The sequence below is a fragment of the Pyrgilauda ruficollis genome, unplaced genomic scaffold (assembly GCF_017590135.1).
Source record: "Pyrgilauda ruficollis isolate IOZ18807 unplaced genomic scaffold, ASM1759013v1 scaffold72, whole genome shotgun sequence".
NCBI lineage: Eukaryota > Metazoa > Chordata > Aves > Passeriformes > Passeridae > Pyrgilauda > Pyrgilauda ruficollis.
The window spans coordinates 1,916,051-1,934,875 of record NW_024529044.1 but is presented as its reverse complement, the minus strand read 5'-3'; the positions used below and the strand labels follow the sequence as shown (position 1 = coordinate 1,934,875).

The window sequence follows — 18,825 nt, the reverse complement described above, 5'->3', positions numbered from 1 at the left end:
AGCTGGAGTGGAGCCAGGAGGAGTCCTGGTACAGCTCCAGCAGCCGGGCTTCTCCTCAGGCCCACTCATTGAGAATAGACTTTGTTATCTCTGTGTATTTTAATTTTTCAGCTGGGCAGGGAGCCCTGAGCTGTGCTCATGGGCCTTGTTTAGTCTGGAGTGGGCAGTGTTTGACTGTGGGGACACCAGGAATGCTCCTCTCACACTGGGCTGGGATGTCCCCACGTGGGGGAGAAGAATTTATTTCCTTGGAGGAGAGACCTGGGCAGGATTAAAGGCTTCAAACCTTAGCACTGGGGAGTGGTGACAGGAGTGAAGGAGATGGACAAATCCATCCCCAGCCCTCAGACTGCCAGGATGGTCTGTGTGACAGCCATAACAATTCACAAATATAAATAATGAACCCATGAGATTATTTGCAATACTTGTTAAAAATATTTTTTCATTTCTTTGGTCATTTTGTCAAAATATTTTTAAATACAAGGTTGCTACACCTACAGTAGCAGTTGCTCCAGGTGACCCTTCTCTGTCCTGGGTGCTGCTTTGAGATATCTCAGAGTTTGTGTCCAGGAATTTCTCAGAGATTTGGATATTTCCAGGTGTCCTGCAAGGCTTAAAATTCTCTTTGGCAGCATCAAACCCACCATTGTTGCTGAAATGTGGGCTGGAGCAGAGCTGTGGATAAAAGAAGCCCTTTGCACTTGCACACCAAGGCTTTGCATGAGGAACTCTCTCCTGCTCAGCATCTCCAGGGTGGCTGGGACACAAAAGAAATATTCTTAATTCCTTGGTTTTGCCAGAACCATCTGGGTTGGGAGTTTTGCCCCTGAGCCATGGCCATGGGTACTGTTCCTCTGCAATGTGGCACTTCAGGATCAGGCCAGACTTTGGCTGTGGAGCCTTGGGAGCTGCCCATGAGCTGCCAAAACTCACTTTTCTTCCATGGAAACCCACCAAACATCCCCAGGTTGCCCTCATTTTTGGGGTGGGAGTTTGCTCACATAAAGAGTACAGCTGATAGGGGAAAACCAGATCATTTAGCTTTCAAAACCTTCCAAGAAATCACACAAAAAATTCTTGGGAGAGACAGGAATCGTAAATGAGCCACTTTTATCTCCTTAAAAATGGGAGAAAGAGGCATTTCCTGCCTGTGAAATTTTACCAGCAAGTTATAAGCCTAAGAGTGTTGTTTGAAAGGAAATGTTGCTACATGGCTATTGAACACATTTTTAATAATAAATTGTGGTGAAAACAGAACTAGTTAATATCCTTTGAAGGAAATAGGAGCTTTTTGTGGCAAGGAACCATTTATTTTGGATTATATCGTAAAAACTTTTTGACTGCAGTGAAAAGTCTGGAGACTGGGATTTTCCTTCAGAAGTCAAAGTTTATTTTCTGTTACAGCCCATGTGGGCAGCAAATTCCTCTGTCTTCCCTTTCTTTGTTATTCTCTGTTCTTTTCACTGTGAAATGTTGAAGTTTCCTTTTTCAATATTGCTATTTAATTGAGGGGGGTTAGCAGCATCCATCCCTGTGCTCTGTCAGTGGGAAGAGGTTAAGGAGCCCCTTGGAATTGTGCTTTCCTCCCCTCCCTCAGGAACTGGCTTTAAGACCCTCACAGGGAAGTGTCTGATGTGTTTTCATTGGGTCAGGGTTTCTTTTTCCTGTTGCAGTTTTGCTCTCAGCCTTGGTTTGCTTCTCGGGGTTGGTTGGGCCCTGCAGGAGCAGTGGGGTCGGTGCTGGGGCATAGGAGCTCCCAGGGATGCTGCAGCCAAGTGCTGGCATCAGAACCCCAAAATCAGGGAATCATTAAGGGTGGGAAAGCTCTCCAAGCTCACTGAATGCAAACATTAACCCAGCACTTCCAAGGCCACCACTAAACCGTGTCCCCACGTGCCACATCTGTTCAGGGATGGTGATGCCACCACTGCCCTGGGTCCTCTCCCAGTGCTTGGCCACCCTTTGGGTGAAGAAATTCCTCCTCATTTCTAATCTGAACCTCTCCAGGCACAACTTGAGGCTATTTCCTCTAATCCTGAGAGGGAACTTGCAGGAAAGAACTTGTAGGAAACTTGCTTTGTAAATGTGGCACCTTCTTCAGCACCAGGTTCAGTATTTACTGTGAGGGGTTTTGGTTTTTTTTTTTTGCTAAAATAAAGTAGATTTAAGCTTCACCAATGCCTCAGTATTTACTGTGAGGTTTTTTGTTTTTTGCTAAAATAAAGTAGATTTAAGCTTCTGCTTAATGTCAGATACCCTGGAAGTTTTGTTTATCAAAACTGGATTCTGGAGATGTCTCCCAGCATCACTGTAAACCAGGCTTGGTTTTTTCTGCCTCAATTATTCTTAAAACTTGGCTTTTGAGTCAAGTGCTTGTGGATGTCTCCATGTGCCAAATTGCAGGGAGAGCTCTCAAATGAGCTTTAGCTCGAAGGCTCAGGGGCCAGCAAGGCTCCAGGGGTTGTTTACACAGAAAATTCATTTTTTTTGGGTGCTGGGGAGCAGATGCACGATCCCATCTGCTGAGCCACCAGCAGAACCTTCTGGAGAAGGAGCCACATTTAGACTTGGAGCTGAGTGTGGTGGTTCACTGGGGCTTTCCTTATTTGCAGATCCCAGGGGGTTGCAGTAAATCCGCTCTGCAGTGCTGGGTTGTGCCCCAGGCTGGAGCCCTGTGCTGTTATTTCTGTGTCTGAAGCACCTGGAGCCTGTGTGGATACCTGGTGCCTGCCACGGGTGGCTTTTGTCTTTCAGTCCCTGAGCTGGGGACTCCTTCATTGAATCACCTGCTTTTCTCAGATTTGCAATCTCCAAAAGCTCAGTTTCTGTGTCAGATGGGGCTGACAGGGGCCACAAGCGACACAGACCGGCAGATAAACACACACGGTGGTTTTGTCCAGGAAACAAAGCTAAAAATAGTAATGATTCATAAAAACACTCTGGAAAATACTGGTTTTCTGGTGCGTGGAACAGGTACCATCCAATTTTGTGTGTTATTAAGCTGCCCCCACGTTTGGAACTCCTGTGCAGATGATTTTAATACTCCCCAAGCCGATGTCTGCTCTGGCAAACTGGGGGATTTTATTTTGACAGAGAGACACTTGCTTGGCAGTTCCTGTTGAACAGAACTGATCTTGAGACTTCCAATTATTCTTTTCCTTTAAAAAAAAAAAGCATTTAAAGTGTGTTTGTTTGAGGAGAAAGTCAGTGGTGTGAGCTGGACTGTTAATGCTGGAGTGAAGGGGGATCCTGGTTCCTGCAGCCTGCTGGGGTGGTTCTGCTGCTTATTTTGGTTTTAAGGCAGTGCCATGCTCAGGATTGCTGCTGCTTCCTGCAAACCACTCACAGACCTTGGCCCCAGAGGCTCGGAGAGATGAGTGCTTTGCATGTTGGAACAAAAGGACCTCAGAAATTTGGCCTGATCCAGTTAAAAGCCATGAAATCGCCTGATTTCAGCCCAGGATTATTAAATAACCATAAAGTCAGCACATCCCCCCTCTATCCACACACCTCTGCTGCAGGTGCAAGTCCTGGCCATGGCAATTCCCATTTCCCAATCCTCCTCCTGGTGCCATCATGAAATCCATGTCTTATTCAAGCTACTGTTGTTGCTTTTTGCTTTCTTGAAAAGAAAACCCCAAAGAATGTTAAACTCTGCCTGTGCCTTGGCAGCTCCAAGGCATGGACAGATTGTGCTTCAAAAAAATGGCAAAGCTTCAAAATATTGTGTTCTGTGAAGAGGAGACAAGGAAAATAAACTGCCCAAAATGCAGATTTTATTTCCCTAGGAGGAAAGGCTTTTAATGTTTATTTGGGTTTGCTGTTTGCTCCCTGGTTCTGCTGACACCACTCGTGAACCAAGATAAGATTCAATGCTGCACAACCTGTCCTGGGTCCAGTTCAAATCACCTTCATTTCCAGCTGGTTCATTTTCTCCCTCCCCCAGCAGGTTCCTGAGCCTCAGGGACAGCACACGGGGTGGTGCAAGCAAAGCTTGGAGGATAAAATGGAAAAAAGGGAATAACAGAGCAAATTTGTGCCTGTTTCTTGTTGGATTTTGGTCATGCCAGTGTGACTGCAACAGAATGAATCCTTGGGGTTTGCCAGGAGGAGCTGCTGAGTGTTCACAGGGACAGTTCAGCCCTAAAAGAAGCAGTTAGTTCCTCCCTAGGCAATTTGGTGGATTTTTGTGTCTTCTTTTCCATGTGCAAAATCAGTTTGAAGATGCTTTTCCTGTGCCTGTGTCGTTTCCTTGAGGTTGCAGTGAGGAGCCTGGGATGGCAGCTTGGGAAATGCCAGAGGAGCAGGGAATTTGTGTGCCTGCACTGCCAGACTTGTATTTCTGATTCCTTTTTTTGGCTAACGTGCCAGCATCCAGAACTGCCCTCCCATTTAACATCCCACAGGTCTGAGGTGCACCTGGCACAGCTTGGGCAGGAGAGGGAATCTGGAGCTCCCAGCACCAGAGAACTCTACAAATCAACGTGGCTCCCCAACAATGCTTTGACTTCCCAACCCAAAATTCCAACACAACCCAAGAAGGGCAAAAACCCCAGAATTTCCACCCAAAGAGTCCCATTTCAGAGAGTCCCATTCCAGAGAATCCCACTCATCCTGAATTGAAAACTCAACAGAATAAAAATTTGCTGAAGATCTTCAATGTTCAGACCACAGGTGGAGAAGAACTCTACAAACCAAAATGGTTCCCCGAGCCCCACCATGACCCAGGAAGGGCCAAACCCCAAGATTCCCCCCCAGAAAGCCCCAATCACCCCAAAACCCCAGTAAAATTTGGTCTTTGAAGGGATTTCACTCCTGGGCTATGCTCCTCAGCATGTACTTGACTGTGTAGGTGAAGGCAGTGAAGCCCACGATGAGCAGAACCCAAAACCCCACCAGAACCCAGGAAGGGCAAAAAATCCCAAATTTTCCACCCAGTCCATAGGCAATTTGGTGGATTTTTGTGTCTTCTTTTCCACGTGCAAAATCAGTTTGAAGATGCTTTTCCTGTGCCTGTGTCGTTTCCTTGAGGTTGCAGTGAGGAGCCTGGGATGGCAGCTTGGGAAATGCCAGAGGAGCAGGGAATTTGTTTGCCTGCACTGCCAGACCTGTATTTCTGATTCCTTTTTTTGGCTAACGTGCCAGCATCCAGAACTGCCCTCCCATTTAACATCCCACAGGTCTGAGGTGCACCTGGCTTGGGCAGGAGAGGGAATCTGGAGCATCCAGCACAGCAGGGCTTGCTTCTCACTTCTACCTCCTGGATAGAGACAAAAAAATGGAAGGAAAAGGGTCAAAGAGCTGCTCTGCTCGCTGTAGGAATTCCTCCACTGGTTTTTAGAATCATTTTTGCTTCCCTACACACCAGCTTTTACTTTTTGGGAAAACTCAGAGCTGTGCTTTGTGCTCTCCATGACCTTGCTGCTTTTATTTTGCTTTCCTGTGTGAACTTGGGAGCTCCTGGGAGCAGAGAATTGGCGCTTTTTTTCCCATTTTTTTTCCTGTGTGCATTCACAGCTCTGTTGATTTCTAATCCCAGCAGTGAGTGTGCAGGGGTTTCCAATAAATGCTGTTCCCATGAGGTGTCAGCTGGGTTCTTGCAGCCTGCCCCATCCTGGAATGACTTTATCAAAAGGAGAGAGCAAGATCCCATCTTTTGGAGCAGATGAAGAAAAAAAAAATACTAAAAAAACCACCAAAAACCCACTAAAAATGAAAAAAAAAACCCCAAAAAACCAAACCACCAAAACCCCAAACCCAAACAAAAAAAAATCTTAAAAAAAAACCCAAACAAAAACAAAACAAAAAAAAAAACCCCCAACAACAACAACAGCAACAAAATAACACCAAAACCAAAACACTAGAAAAAAAAAAAAAAGAAAAAAAAAAAGCTAATCTGAATTGATTAATTGATTCATACAGGTCATTTTCCATCCTGGGTGCCTGCCCTTTGATCCAGCACCCCTGTGGCACTGGGATGCACAGGCATCTATTGATGTGTCAAAAGGAAAAAAAATTCACACATGTATGGGTGAAGTTTGAGAGAGAGGGTTGGGAACAGAGAGTAAAACTCCTGCTTAAAAAAAAAAAAGAGTATTTAATAGAAATTGTTAGACTTAAAATGCTGAATATCTCAGTTAGATGCTTGTGCCTTTTTTGGGGGGATGAACAGGGATTTTCTTACCCAGCCAAGCAGGCAGATGTTTCCCTTGGGGTTTGGTGCCAGGAGGGGTGTTTCCAGGTTGTTTTCTCCCATGCTGAAATGGGGCTGGATCTGTGCAGTCCTAAAAAGCTTCTTGTGTTTCTCTGCTCTGCCTGGCTCTCGTGGCTGCTGCTTTGGAGCCCCTTTCCAGGAGAGCTGCAGCTGAGCTGCCTCGGATCTTGAGCTGCATCCAGCTCAGAAAAGCTTGGCTGGTCAGTGTGAATAGAAACAAATGCCTTTGAAGCCTCCAAACTTGAATTCTGCTTTATTTTTGCTGGGTTTGCATAACTTGAGTGACCAGGAGATGAAATGTGCAGTTAAACAGAATCACAATCTGCACTTTCAGATGCAACTTTCAGAAGATGTTTCTTCCTGCCAGGGTTTGAAGTTCTGTATCTGGAATGGTTTTAAATCTGAGAAGTGTTTGAAGGGATCCTGTGTGGGTAGAAGGAGAAATACCTTTCCCTTTGCATGTTCTCCTGGCCTGCCTTTGCCAGAGCTCTTGCCCGTTTTCTGGACCAAGCTGGCAGGCAGAGCTCGCAGGTTTTAATGAAACCCTGCTGAACAAAGGCACTTTATGTTTGAACTCTGTGCCCTGAGTCTGCCCCACCAGCCTGGCTGGGCATTTCTGTTAAATGAGCTCAACAAATATAGACAAGCTGTGTTTTGCAAATTAACCCCAAACAAATCATACCAAACAACAACAACCAAAAAGTGCCTTTCTTTAACTCTGCCTCTGGCTTGTTTCACAGGCAAGAAGAGAAACCCTGGGCTGAAAATTCCTAAAGAAGCATTTGAGCAACCACAGACAAGCTCCACGTAAGTCTGCAAGCACTGGGGCAGAATGAAAAGCGAACCACGAAGCCCAGCTGCCTCCCAGCCTTGGCTGGCACCTGGCAGTGCCCAGGGCCAGGCTGGATGGAGCTTGGAGCACCCTGGGATAGTGGAAGTTGTCCCTACCCATGGCAGGGAGTGGAATTAAATGATATTTAATGTCCCTTCCAACCCAAATCATTCTGGGATTCTGTGATAATTTCACAACCCTTGATTTTCCAGGGGGTCTCAGCCCCATCTGAGATTCATCATTCAGTCTCGTGTGCTGCTGGATGATGCAGTAAAAGATAAAAAGATAAAGAGCAGAAGAAAAAGATTAAAAAAAAAAGATAAAAACCAGAATGGGCCCCCACTTTCCACTGGTGTGACACTTTGGCCACCAGTTTGAGCAGCAGGCATTTGGTCAAGGCATGAAACTCATCCCCTTCCCTACTCAGTCTTGCAGAAGGAATCCCTCTGTTTTTAAGGCCCTTTGTGCAACTCCAGCCTGCTTGGCCTTCTTTGCTTCTGTGGATTGAGTGTTTTTAGCCTGTCAACCTGTGCTGTGTGACTGAGGTGATGATTTACAGCAGGTTTGGATCTTCCTGCCCATTTAATCCACTTTTCCTGCAGGCTGGCAGAGATTTGGTGCTTGCCTCCTGCCTTGATTTCACAGTGAATCCCTCTGGGATCCTGCAGGAGCAGGCTGGGTGTGAGAAATGCCAATTCCAGTAGCTTTTTTCCTTTTTTTAAGGGTGACTGTGGATCTGTTGATCCTGCAGAGCCAGGAGGCTGCTCAGGGCTGCAGGGAAGGTGTGAGGGCATGGCTTGGGGGTTGGAAAATTGACCTTTGGAGGAATATTTCAAATATTTTCCTTTTTTTTTTTTGGGCAGGCCACCCAGAGATCTGGACTCCAAAGCCTGCATCTCTATTGGTGAGGAGGTAAGACTGAGAGACCTCTGGGACCAGAGACCACCCTGGGCTGGCTGCTTGTGGGATTGCTTCACTTCAACCCCCCTAAAAAAGGCAGAGAATTAAATAACAGCTGTTATAATTAACATTAACAGGCCATTTTACCTGAAAGAAAAAGCAGTTGCTGGAGGAATAAAATCTGAGAAGATCCACCTTGGGAGCTCCTGTGCTCTGGGGGCTTGTGAGCCACGTGCAGGCAGAAAAATCAAAGTGGCACCTGGTGTTTGTGCTCCTGCAGCCAGGGCTGTGTGGGTGGGAGCCCAGGGTGGCCCCGTGGGCAGCTGGAGCTGCTGTTGGCACTGCCCTGCTGAGTGTGCCCCCAGCACTCACCCTCTGCCTCCCATGGCACGTGGGCTCCCTTCATATTTTCCACCATGGAAATTCCTTCCTTGCTGCACTAAGGTGCAGCTAATCCCCTGGAAATTATCATTATCAAGCAAGGGGGTTGCTGACAGGGTTGTTTTACTCTCCTCTGCAGTTCCTTTGCTGATTTAAGGCCTTCACCCAAAATATTTCTCTTTGTTAATGTTGAAGGTCATCTCCTAAGGAGCTGAACTCAGGGTACATGTTCCTGCTCTGGAAACAAATCATTCTGGCAGCATGGAAACCAATCCACCTGGATTAAAAACATATCAGGGAAAAAATCAAACCCCAGGACAGCTATTTTGATAGGAGGAAAAGGTAGAGCAGAATTCAAAAAGCACTTTAAAGCTGGACAATAAATGTATGAAGTGCAAAAGGTAGGCCTTGGTGTCAGTGAGGTAATTTATGCAGTGAAATGCTAATCCAATTGTGGTTTAAAATGCCTGATTTTGGAGGCTTTCCTTTCATTTTGGATTTTAGATTTGCAGCAGGGGCTGGGAGGTGGAAACATGGTGCAGTAGGGAGGCAGAGCAAATTCCTGCTCCAAGAAAATCACCTGTCCCCTGCTGTCCCAGGGATGAGGGAAGGCTCCAGGGCTCCCAAAAGGCTCCAGGCAGGAGCAGTGAGGCCAGGCTGGATGGTGCAGAAGGCTCACCCACTGCTGGGGACTGAGTGATGGGGTTGTGCTTGCAGCAAGCAGAGTGGCTGGAGACAGTGGCAGAGGCAGGCTTGAAACATCAAAAAATAATAATAATTATTATCATTATTATCATTATCAGAGTGGCTGCACAATATTGTGGCAGAAAGGAGAAGGGCAGGGATGCAGGGGCCATACAAATGATCTCTTTTGTAAAGGTAGGAGAAAATGATGATGGACAAAAGAAATCCTCCCTGATTTGAAAATTCAGCTGGTATTTGGCCCATCTGCAGGTCTGGAGAAATAAGCTTTTAAATACCTGGAGATGTTTCCGTGATTGTTTGGGGGCAGAAGAGGATGGAAATAAAATAAAATGGAATGAGATTGAAGGTGATTCCCTGGGGAGAAGCTGCTGTGGTGTCTTCTATCCCAGCCCTCATAGGATGGAGAGCTGAAAGTGCTGCCAGCTGAGGGTGGCTGGGAGGGACAAGAGAAGAGCAAACCCCCCTGACAGCCCCAGAGGGAGCCCCAAACCCCAGTGACAGCCCCACAGCCCAGGCTGCTCTCCAGGCACAGCTCTGTGGCTGTCTCCCAGGGACTGGCATGCCTTGGTTTGCATTTCCCATGGATCTGTAACCTGTTTATCCAGCCAGGTTCCTTTAGGGTGGGCACCAGCATTCCCACACTGCCCCAATCCCAAGGGAAAGCCACTTGCCCTCCTGTTCCTTTAAGCTCTGCTGCTGGTTTGAGGAGAACACTGTTTATGGAGAGGCTCCTGGTGAACAGGTCAGGCTCTCAGAGATGCCCAAATCTCTGCTGGGACTCCAAAATGGTACTCAGGGCTCCCTGTGCACATTCCCAGAGTGTCTCTCTGCTCTCTGTGGCATCCCCAGCTGCCTCAGTGCAGGCTGCAGGGTTTTTTCTGCTGTGCCAGCAAGAAGCCATGTGTGATTTTTCCCTGGGAATCAGTTCATCCTCACCCACTGCTGGGGACTGAGTGATGGGGTTGTGCTTGCAGCAAGCAGAGTGGCTGGAGACAGTGGCAGAGGCAGGCTTGAAACATCAAAAAATAATAATAATTATTACCATTATTATCAGAGTGACTGCACAATATTGTGGCAGAAAGGAGAAGGGCAGGGATGCAGGGGCCATACAAATGATCTCTTTTGTAAAGGTAGGAGAAAATGATGATGGACAAAAGAAATCCTCCCTGATTTGAAAATTCAGCTGGTATTTGGCCCATCTGCAGGTCTGGAGAAATAAGCTTTTAAATACCTGGAGATGTTTCCGTGATTGTTTGGGGGCAGAAGAGGATGGAAATAAAATAAAATGGAATGAGATTGAAGGTGATTCCCTGGGGAGAAGCTGCTGTGGTGTCTTCTATCCCAGCCCTCATAGGATGGAGAGCTGAAAGTGCTGCCAGCTGAGGGTGGCTGGGAGGGACAAGAGAAGAGCCTGGAGTGACAGGACAAGAGGAAATGGATTCAAAAGATAAAAGAGTAGGGTTAGATTGATATTAGGAGGAAATTCTTTCCTGAAAGGGTGGGGAGGCCCTGACACAGGGTGCCCAGAGCAGCTGTGGCTGCCCCTGGATCCCTGGCAGTGCCCAAGGCCAGGCTGGACAGGGCTGGGAGCAGCCTGGGACAGTGGAAGGTGTCCCTGCCATGGCAGGAAGATGAAATGAGATTATCTTTAAGGTCCCTCCCACACAAACCATCCCATGATCCCAGCTCAGACCACTCTGTGATCCTGTGAGCCATGATTCCATGGCAGCTCAGAGCACTCTGTGATCCATGATTCCATGGCAGCTCAGAGCACTCTGTGATCCATGATTCCATGGCAGCTCATAGCACTCTGTGATCCATGATTCCATGACTCCATGACTCCATGGCACCGGGCTGAGGCTGGGACAGACCATCCCCTGAAGGAAGGGTCTTGCAGGGCCTGCCCTGCTCGGGATGCTCCTCAGCACAGAGGCACCAGATGGCCCCAGCGTGGTCCCTGCCACCCTTCCCCTGCTGGGGCTGGCATTTTGTGACACAGGCCACGTCCCCTCAGAGCTCACAGCCCCCACCCGTGGTGCTGGCTGATCCTCCCTGCATTATATATATATATACACACATATATGGATATATGGATATATGCATATGTATGTATAAATATAAATATAAAATGGTATATAGATATATTAATATCTTATATAAATTATATAACTATATTGAATACTTTTTAAATTTACTATTTATTATTTATATAATAGATATAATTTATATCTATATAAACTGCCAAGGCTGGGAGTTTATCCCAGCTGGGGAGGGGATGCACAGCGGGGAGAGGATGTGCCAGCAGGGCTGCACTGGGGACAGCAGGACTGCACTGGGGACAGCAGGGGTGCAAGGGGGGGACAGCAGGGCTGTGCTTGGGGACAGCAGGGATGCACTGGGGACAGCAGGGATGCAAGGCGGGGACAGCAGGGATGCACTGGGGGGACAGCAGGGATGCACTGGGGACAGCAGGCCTGTGCTTGGGGACAGCAGGGATGCACTGGGGGTCACAGCACAGCACAGCACAAACTCCCAGGGCCACTGCTGCCTTTTGTCCCACAGAACTTTGAGGTGAAGGCCGATGACCTGGAGCCCATCTCCGAGCTGGGACGAGGTGCGTACGGGGTGGTGGAGAAGATGCGGCACGTGCCCAGCGGGCAGATCATGGCAGTGAAGGTACAGTGAGCCTCGGGGGCTTCTGGCCTTTCTGGGGTGCTGGGCACTCTTGGATCCCCCTTGTTCCCTTGCTGACATTTGCTGCTTTCCTCATCCTCTTGCCACACTGGGAGGTTTGGGGTGTTGGACCAAGAAAAGAGGAGTGGTTTAAAAGTGGGGTGCTCCAGTGCTGTGGTGCATCAATCACATTGTTCACCTTTTCAACAAGACTCCTGATTGCCTAGGATTCAATACAGCATCATTTCTAGTGGTGTAGGAGACTGGGACACTGGGAAATGCCCCTTTTCCAAAGCTGTGGGGAACCCACGGGCTCTGGAGCCCTCTCTTGTGCCCAAAACCTGCTGATGGAACAGAACTGCACTCCAAAAATCCCAGCTTTCCACCAGCTCAGAATCTGATTTTGTGCTCCTTTCTCCTCTCCCAAGCCACTTCTTTCTTTTGGCTCTTGCATAAAGAGTGGTGTTTGCAGGGAAGAGCAAAACCACCATAATTTTTAAAATATACACATACATATAAATTACATATAAATTACACATGTTAAATGTACATACATATAAATTTATATATTATTTTCTGCTGTAGCCCCTCAGATTCTCTTCATAATTATAAAGAAGAATAAATCCAATTGCACAAGAGATTCTTCTTCATCTGGGACTTTTTCAGTCTCCTTGGAACAGGAAGTTTGTGTTGGGATTTTCACATTTTGCCTGCTATCCATAATATTCCTGTTTGCCTAGGATTCAATACACCGTAATTTTAAAAATATACATTTAAATTTACGTATTTTTTCTGCTGTAGCCCCTCAGATTCCTTACATAATTATAAAGAAGAATAAATCTAATTGCACAAGAGACTCTTCTTCGTCTGGGATTTTCTGAGTCTCCTTGGGACAGGAAGTTTTTGTTGGGATTTTCACATTTTGCCTGCCGCAGTGGGATCTTGACTCATGGCAGGCTTGTAGATACTATCATGAAAAGTTTTCATAACAACAGCTTAGACTCATAAATTTGGAGATTAGGGAAATGGTCATGGGAAAAACTGTAGTTTGGGAAGGACCAGTTTTTGCTTGGCTGAATTTTAGTTTCCTTTCAGAGGAAGAGAAAAAGATCTGGAAGCTCTGAGCAAACTCTTTGCTCCTCACTTGTGGGTAGATTTTGCTGTGGGTGCTGGCTGGGCCAGGTCCCAGGACCTCTGTGCTCTACATTTGGTCTTTTTGTTTGCTTTGGGGTTCACCAAACTGCCAAAGGCCTTTCTGAGGGGATGGAGGATCTCAGCAGGGCGTGGCAGGAGCACTCAGGCTCTCTGTGGTGCTGAGCAGTTTGATTCTGGCCCATAAGTGACCTCGGGTGGCTCTGGGAGCCTGGAAGGTGTGTGTGACCTGCGTCTGCCCTGGAGATGTGTTTGGCAGCTAAGGGTCTCCAGGTATTTCACACCAAGGACATCTCTTCCTGGGACACTGGGAAATGCCCCTTTTCCAAAGCTGTGGGGAACCCACGGGCTCTGGAGCCCTCTCTTGTGCCCAAAACCTGCTGATGGAACAGAACTGCACTCCAAAAATCCCAGCTTTCCACCAGCTCAGAATCTGATTTTGTGCTCCTTTCTCCTCTCCCAAGCCACTTCTTTCTTTTGGCTCTTGCATAAAGAGTGGTGTTTGCAGGGAAGAGCAAAACCACCAGTGGTGAGAAGACCTCTGGGTGCTCCCGCACCAAAACTTAGAATTAAACCCAGCATTTGATCTGACAGCTTGGAAAAGGCTTCCAAACTTAAGTACTAGAAGCGATAATGTGGATTTATAGTTTGAAGCAGAGACACATTAAGTTCAGAAGAAGAAAGTTTAGAGTTTTAGAGTTTAAGATACAGAAAAAATAAAAGTAGTTACAAAAGTGAACAATGAGTTTAGAATGCAATACTGTAGGTTTGTGTGTCATAACATGATTGACTAAGAAAGCTCATACTGCAGCATGAGTCCATAAGACGAAATATTGAAGGATTGGGTCATTATTGTATTTGCAGGGACCCTCGTGGCAGGAAGGAATAATGAATCTGACTTTATGTTCTTAGAAGGCTAATTTATTATTTTATGATACTATAGTATATTAAAGAATACTATATTATACTATACTGAAGAATGCAGAAAGGATACTTACACAATGCTAAAAAGATAATAATGAAAACTCGTGACTCTCTCCAGAGTCTGACACAGCTTGGCACTGATTAGCTATTGAGTCAAAATAATTCACACCAAAAACCAATGGAACAATCACTTGTGGGTAAACAATCTCCAACCACATTCCAAAGGAGCAAAACACAGGAGAAGCAAATGAGATAATTGTTGTTTTCCTTTTTCTCTGAGGCTTCTCAGCTTCCCAGGAGAAAAATCCTGGGCGAAGGGATTTTTCAGAAAATGTGAATGTGACAGGTCAAAACCATAAATACCCTTGTAAATACCCTGTGGGTGCTGGGCTGGGGATGTGCCTGTGACAAAGGTGGTGACAGAGGGGTGGCACGAGGCGTGCTGGGAGGGTCCAGGTGTGGTGCCAAGGCCCTGGGGCAGCCAGCCCTGACCTGCTCTGTCTTGCAGCGGATCCGAGCCACGGTGAACAGCCAGGAGCAGAAGAGGCTGCTGATGGACCTGGACATCTCCATGAGGACAGTGGATTGTCCCTTCACTGTCACCTTTTATGGGGCACTCTTCCGAGAGGTGAGACTTCCTGGGGCTGAATTCCCACTCCTGCACTTCCTGCAGGTGCCAGGGGTTTAATCTCCACCTGGACACGGAGGTTTTAGTCCTGGCTTAAGGATGTGTCACTTACTGGTGGCTGTGGGACAGCCTGGTCACAGCCTGGTCCCATAGCGTTAAAATTGCCCTGGCTTGGTTTCATCCACGTGGAAAGCTCTGAAAAGGAGGATTTATTGAAGAGCTTTAAGCACAGCTCTGCAGAGCTGAACTTTTCCTGGCTGGGCTTTGGGAGCCTCAGTTCCTGATAACTTTCTGGGCTTCTAAATCACTATGGCTCTGCTTTGGGAAGAGGACACCCTAAATGGTAGGGAATGTGCACAGCACTGAATTCCGGAGCAGGGAAAAGAGAGCTCAGGACAGCTTTGAATGGGTTTTAAAAAACAAAAAAAAGGGAAGAGGAAAGAGGAAAGGAAAGGGACAAAGGAAAAGGAGGCTGGAAGAAGAGATGTTTTGTTCAAATATCTGGATATCTGCTTGCTTTATTCTCCAGGGAGATGTGTGGATTTGCATGGAGCTGATGGATACCTCACTGGACAAATTCTACAAACATGTCATTGACAAAGGCCTGACAATTCCCGAGGACATCCTGGGGAAAATCGCAGTCTCTGTGAGTAGCAGCAGGGTGAGGAGGGCAGGGAAAGGGCTTTCTCTTCTAAGCCAGCTCCTACCTGACCTGAGCTCCCTGCTGTGTGGGCACCAGGAAGAGGGTGGTCCATGTGCCAGCCCATGTGGCCATTCCCATGCCTGGTCTGAAGTGGTGTTGTTTATAAGCCATGAATGAGCACATCCATACACATGATGGAGCGCTGGCCCAGTGTGGGGTGTGGGGAGGCTCCTGCAGCTCCCTCCCCTTCTCATCAGGGTGCTGGAGCCCCCAGGAAGATCTCTGGGTACCCACCAACACCTCAGGCTGCTGGCAAGGTGCAGGACTCATGGGGGATGTGGTTTTCCTGCCCTCCTGGTGGGTCTGGGGGTGAAGCCAGGTATAATTTCCTCTTCCTTGTGGTGCTGCCAGCTGTGATTGACTCTGGATTTGTTGTTTCAGATTGTGAAAGCACTAGAACATCTCCACAGTAAGCTCTCCGTGATCCATCGAGGTGAGTGCCAGGCACACACTGCCCTGCTCTCAGCCTGCCAAGGGCTCCCAAAATACCCCAGATAAAGTCAGCCTTTGACAGCAGAAATACTCCGCAGCATCTCATGACTTGCAGCAAAACCCAGGCAGAGGAGATAGCTGCTGTTTGCTCCTTAAAATCTGCCTGCTGCTCCCAGTGTTTCCCTGAAGGGGAGGAGGAGGGGCTGGCAGAGGAAGGGCTTTACCCAACCCATAATCTGAACCCTAAACCCATGGTGTGCTTCATCAGCTGGAGGAAATTCAGCCTTTTTCCACTGACCTTGGAAAGCCTCAGAGCAGGCTGTGCCCAGGTTTGTTCCCCAGCTCCATGGCTCTGTGCTGATGTGCAGTGGGAGGGGATCACCTGCACACAACAGGCCCCTGAGGCTGTCACCTGCACACGACAGGCCCCTGAGGCTGTCACCTGCACACAACACCCCATGAGGCTGTCACCTGCACACAACAGGCCCCTGAGGCTGTCACCTGCACACGACAGGCCTACGAGGCTGTCACCTGCACACAACACCCCATGAGGCTGTCACCTGCACACCCCACAGCTGTAGCCAGCAGGTTTTTGGCACGCCTGGAGCACCGGGCTGTGCTGAGCTCCTTGTGCCCTCTGCTGCTGAACCCTCTGTGGCTGCTTGTGCCTTGGCCCAGCACCCCACGTGACAGTGACTGTGCTCTGTGTTCCTTTTGCAGATGTAAAGCCCTCTAACGTGTTGATCAATACGCAGGGGCAGGTGAAAATGTGCGATTTTGGGATTAGCGGTTACCTCGTTGACTCTGTTGCTAAAACCATGGATGCAGGATGCAAACCCTACATGGCTGTAAGTTGAGAAGCTGAAGTGTGGGGAGCAGCCAGAGGAACATGAACCTGGGGGGAAGGATCAGCCTCCAGCACCTACCCTGGGGATTCCTTTGGGTGGCCCTGAAGTGAAGGGATGCAATCCCCTTGGGAGGGGAGGCAGATCTGATCTGATCTCACGGCTCAGGTCACATCTGGGCACGCCTTCCTGCTGCCTGCTTGCCTGCCTGTGACCTTGGGAACGTTCTGGAATTGCTCCCCCTTGCCTGTTTGCCATTTGCACTGTGGGATTCCTTTGGGTAGCCCCGAAGTGAAGGGATGCAATCCCCTTGGGAGGGGAGGCAGATCTGATCTGATCTCATGGCTCAGGTCACATCTCCTGGGCTCGCCTTCCTGCTGCCCTCTTGCCTGCCTGTGACCTTGGAGAGGGTTCTGGAACTGCTCCCCATTGCCTGGTTGCCATTTGCCCCGAGGAGACAGTAATGCTTAGCACGGGGAGGAAAAACACCCAGGGACTGTGTGCCTCAGGCTGCTCCTGGGAGCTGCTGTGCAGGATTCACCCTTCGTGGGGCACTTGAGCAGGGTGAAAACAGTCCTGGAGAGCTGAGGCTTGTCATCCCCTTTGTGCCAGCTGTGCCAGGTCAGCTCCACCACCCCAGCCCCTGGTGCAGGTGCCACTTTCTGGTGACACATTTCACTGCCTGCCCTTCCTAGTGAGGATGGGGAACCAGCACAACCAGGAGGGTGACATGGCTGTGTGGGCTAAGGGGGCTGGGCTGCCACCCTGAGAGACCCACCCTGGGCGTGGGCAGGGCACTGGGGGCATCCCTGCTCCTCACCCTCCTTTGTCTGTGTTGGCAGCCTGAGAGAATTAACCCGGAGCTGAACCAGAAGGGATACAGCGTCAAATCCGACATCTGGAGCCTGGGGATCACCATGGTAGGGTCACCTGGGGCTGCCAGGGCTGTCATGTGGGGATCACCATGGTAGGGTCACATGGGGGCTGCCAGGGCCACCACGAGGGCTTGGTGTGGCTCATGGGTTCATCCTCCTCCCCACAGCGATACTGGTGGCACGGGGTAGGAAGGGGAAGGGCTCAGGAAAGTGCCCCAGGGTGGAAGGGAAGCAGGAGGGAGCTGCTTTGTCGGCTCCTGGCTGCTGAGGGATGTGGAGGCTGCAGCTGCCGGGAGATGGCAGCATGGGCTAAGGCATGATGGAGCAGGTTGCATTCCCAACACTCAGCCATCCACAGAGGCCCCCTCGGGAAAGCAGGGATGGGGGTGGCTCCCAGGCAGTGCTTTGGGGGAATCCATCTGCTCCCAAAGTCCAGTTACCCTGTGCAGGGTGGGCTGCCAGCCTTTCCCAGGGGATTCTGGCACGGGGGTGACAGGGATTGCCTGTGGAGCTGGCTGGGGCTCCTCCAGCCTCTCCTGTTTGCTGGGGGAGGATAAGCAATATGCTGTGGTCAGGTGGGGTGAGGAAATCCTAGAATCCCAGAATGGTTTGGGTTGGAAGGGGCCTTAAAGACCATTTCATTCCATCCCCTGCCATGGGCAGCAACACCTTCTACTACCCCAGGGTACTCCAAGTCCTGTCCAACCTTGCCTTGGGCACTTCCAGAGATCCAGGGGCAGCCACAGCTTCTCTGGGCACCCTGTGCCTCCCCACCCACACAAGGAAGATTTCTCTCCTAATATCTAATGGATCTCTCTCCTCTTTTAGTTCAAAACCAATCCCCCTTGTTCCATCACTGCTTTCCCATGTAAAAAGTCCCTCTCCTTCCTTTCTGGAATCCCCTTTTAGGCACTGCAAGGAGCTCTAAGGTCTCTTATGAACGTTCCCATCTCCAGGCTGACCAACCCCATTTGTGTGGAGCCTACAAAACCACACCCTGGGTGTGCACAGGGCCATCCCAAACCCGTGGGGTGGCTGTGGGGTGTCCCCCTCTCCTGAGGCGTGGGCTGTGTGTTGCAGATCGAGCTGGCCATCCTGCGCTTTCCCTACGACTCCTGGGGCACGCCCTTCCAGCAGCTCAAGCAGGTGGTGGAGGAGCCCTCGCCACAGCTCCCAGCAGAGAGGTTCTCAGCAGAGTTCGTCGATTTTACCTCGCAATGGTAATATTTCCCCCCTTTTCCCTCTCTCCCTGGCCCTTCACCTTCACCATGTCTCCACAGGCAGCTCTCAGCCCCAGTTTTGGGCAGAACATTTCCTGTGCCCTCACTGAGCGCTGTGCAGGTGACACACAGCAGTGCTGGTGGCAGCTGGGGGTCTGTCTGAGGGGCAGGCTGGGCTCTTGGAGGGGACACACAGGGTTTAGGAGGCTTCTGGCCCTGATTGCTCCCATGCCAGCAGCACAGGGGTGCTGTGAGCAGGTGCAGCCAGACAGCTCATGGCCCTGAGTGTGGAGGGGCAGCAGGGTGTGGAATGGCTGCATCCTGTCTGGGGGATGTCACAG

The 18,825-nt window shown here is 49.2% G+C and overlaps 1 protein-coding gene across 1 annotated transcript in view; it reads left to right on the top strand.

Moving 5' to 3' along the window:
- Positions 1-18,825, top strand: part of MAP2K6 (mitogen-activated protein kinase kinase 6) — a 54,811-nt gene that overhangs the window by 19,508 nt on the left and 16,478 nt on the right. The window contains exons 2-10 of the mRNA XM_041485619.1: positions 6,955-7,021; positions 7,910-7,958; positions 11,595-11,708; positions 14,290-14,409; positions 14,939-15,055; positions 15,494-15,545; positions 16,265-16,392; positions 17,232-17,309; positions 18,345-18,484. Coding sequence (XP_041341553.1) covers positions 6,955-7,021; positions 7,910-7,958; positions 11,595-11,708; positions 14,290-14,409; positions 14,939-15,055; positions 15,494-15,545; positions 16,265-16,392; positions 17,232-17,309; positions 18,345-18,484 — 865 coding nt within the window. The remainder of the gene's footprint in view (positions 1-6,954; positions 7,022-7,909; positions 7,959-11,594; positions 11,709-14,289; positions 14,410-14,938; positions 15,056-15,493; positions 15,546-16,264; positions 16,393-17,231; positions 17,310-18,344; positions 18,485-18,825) is intronic.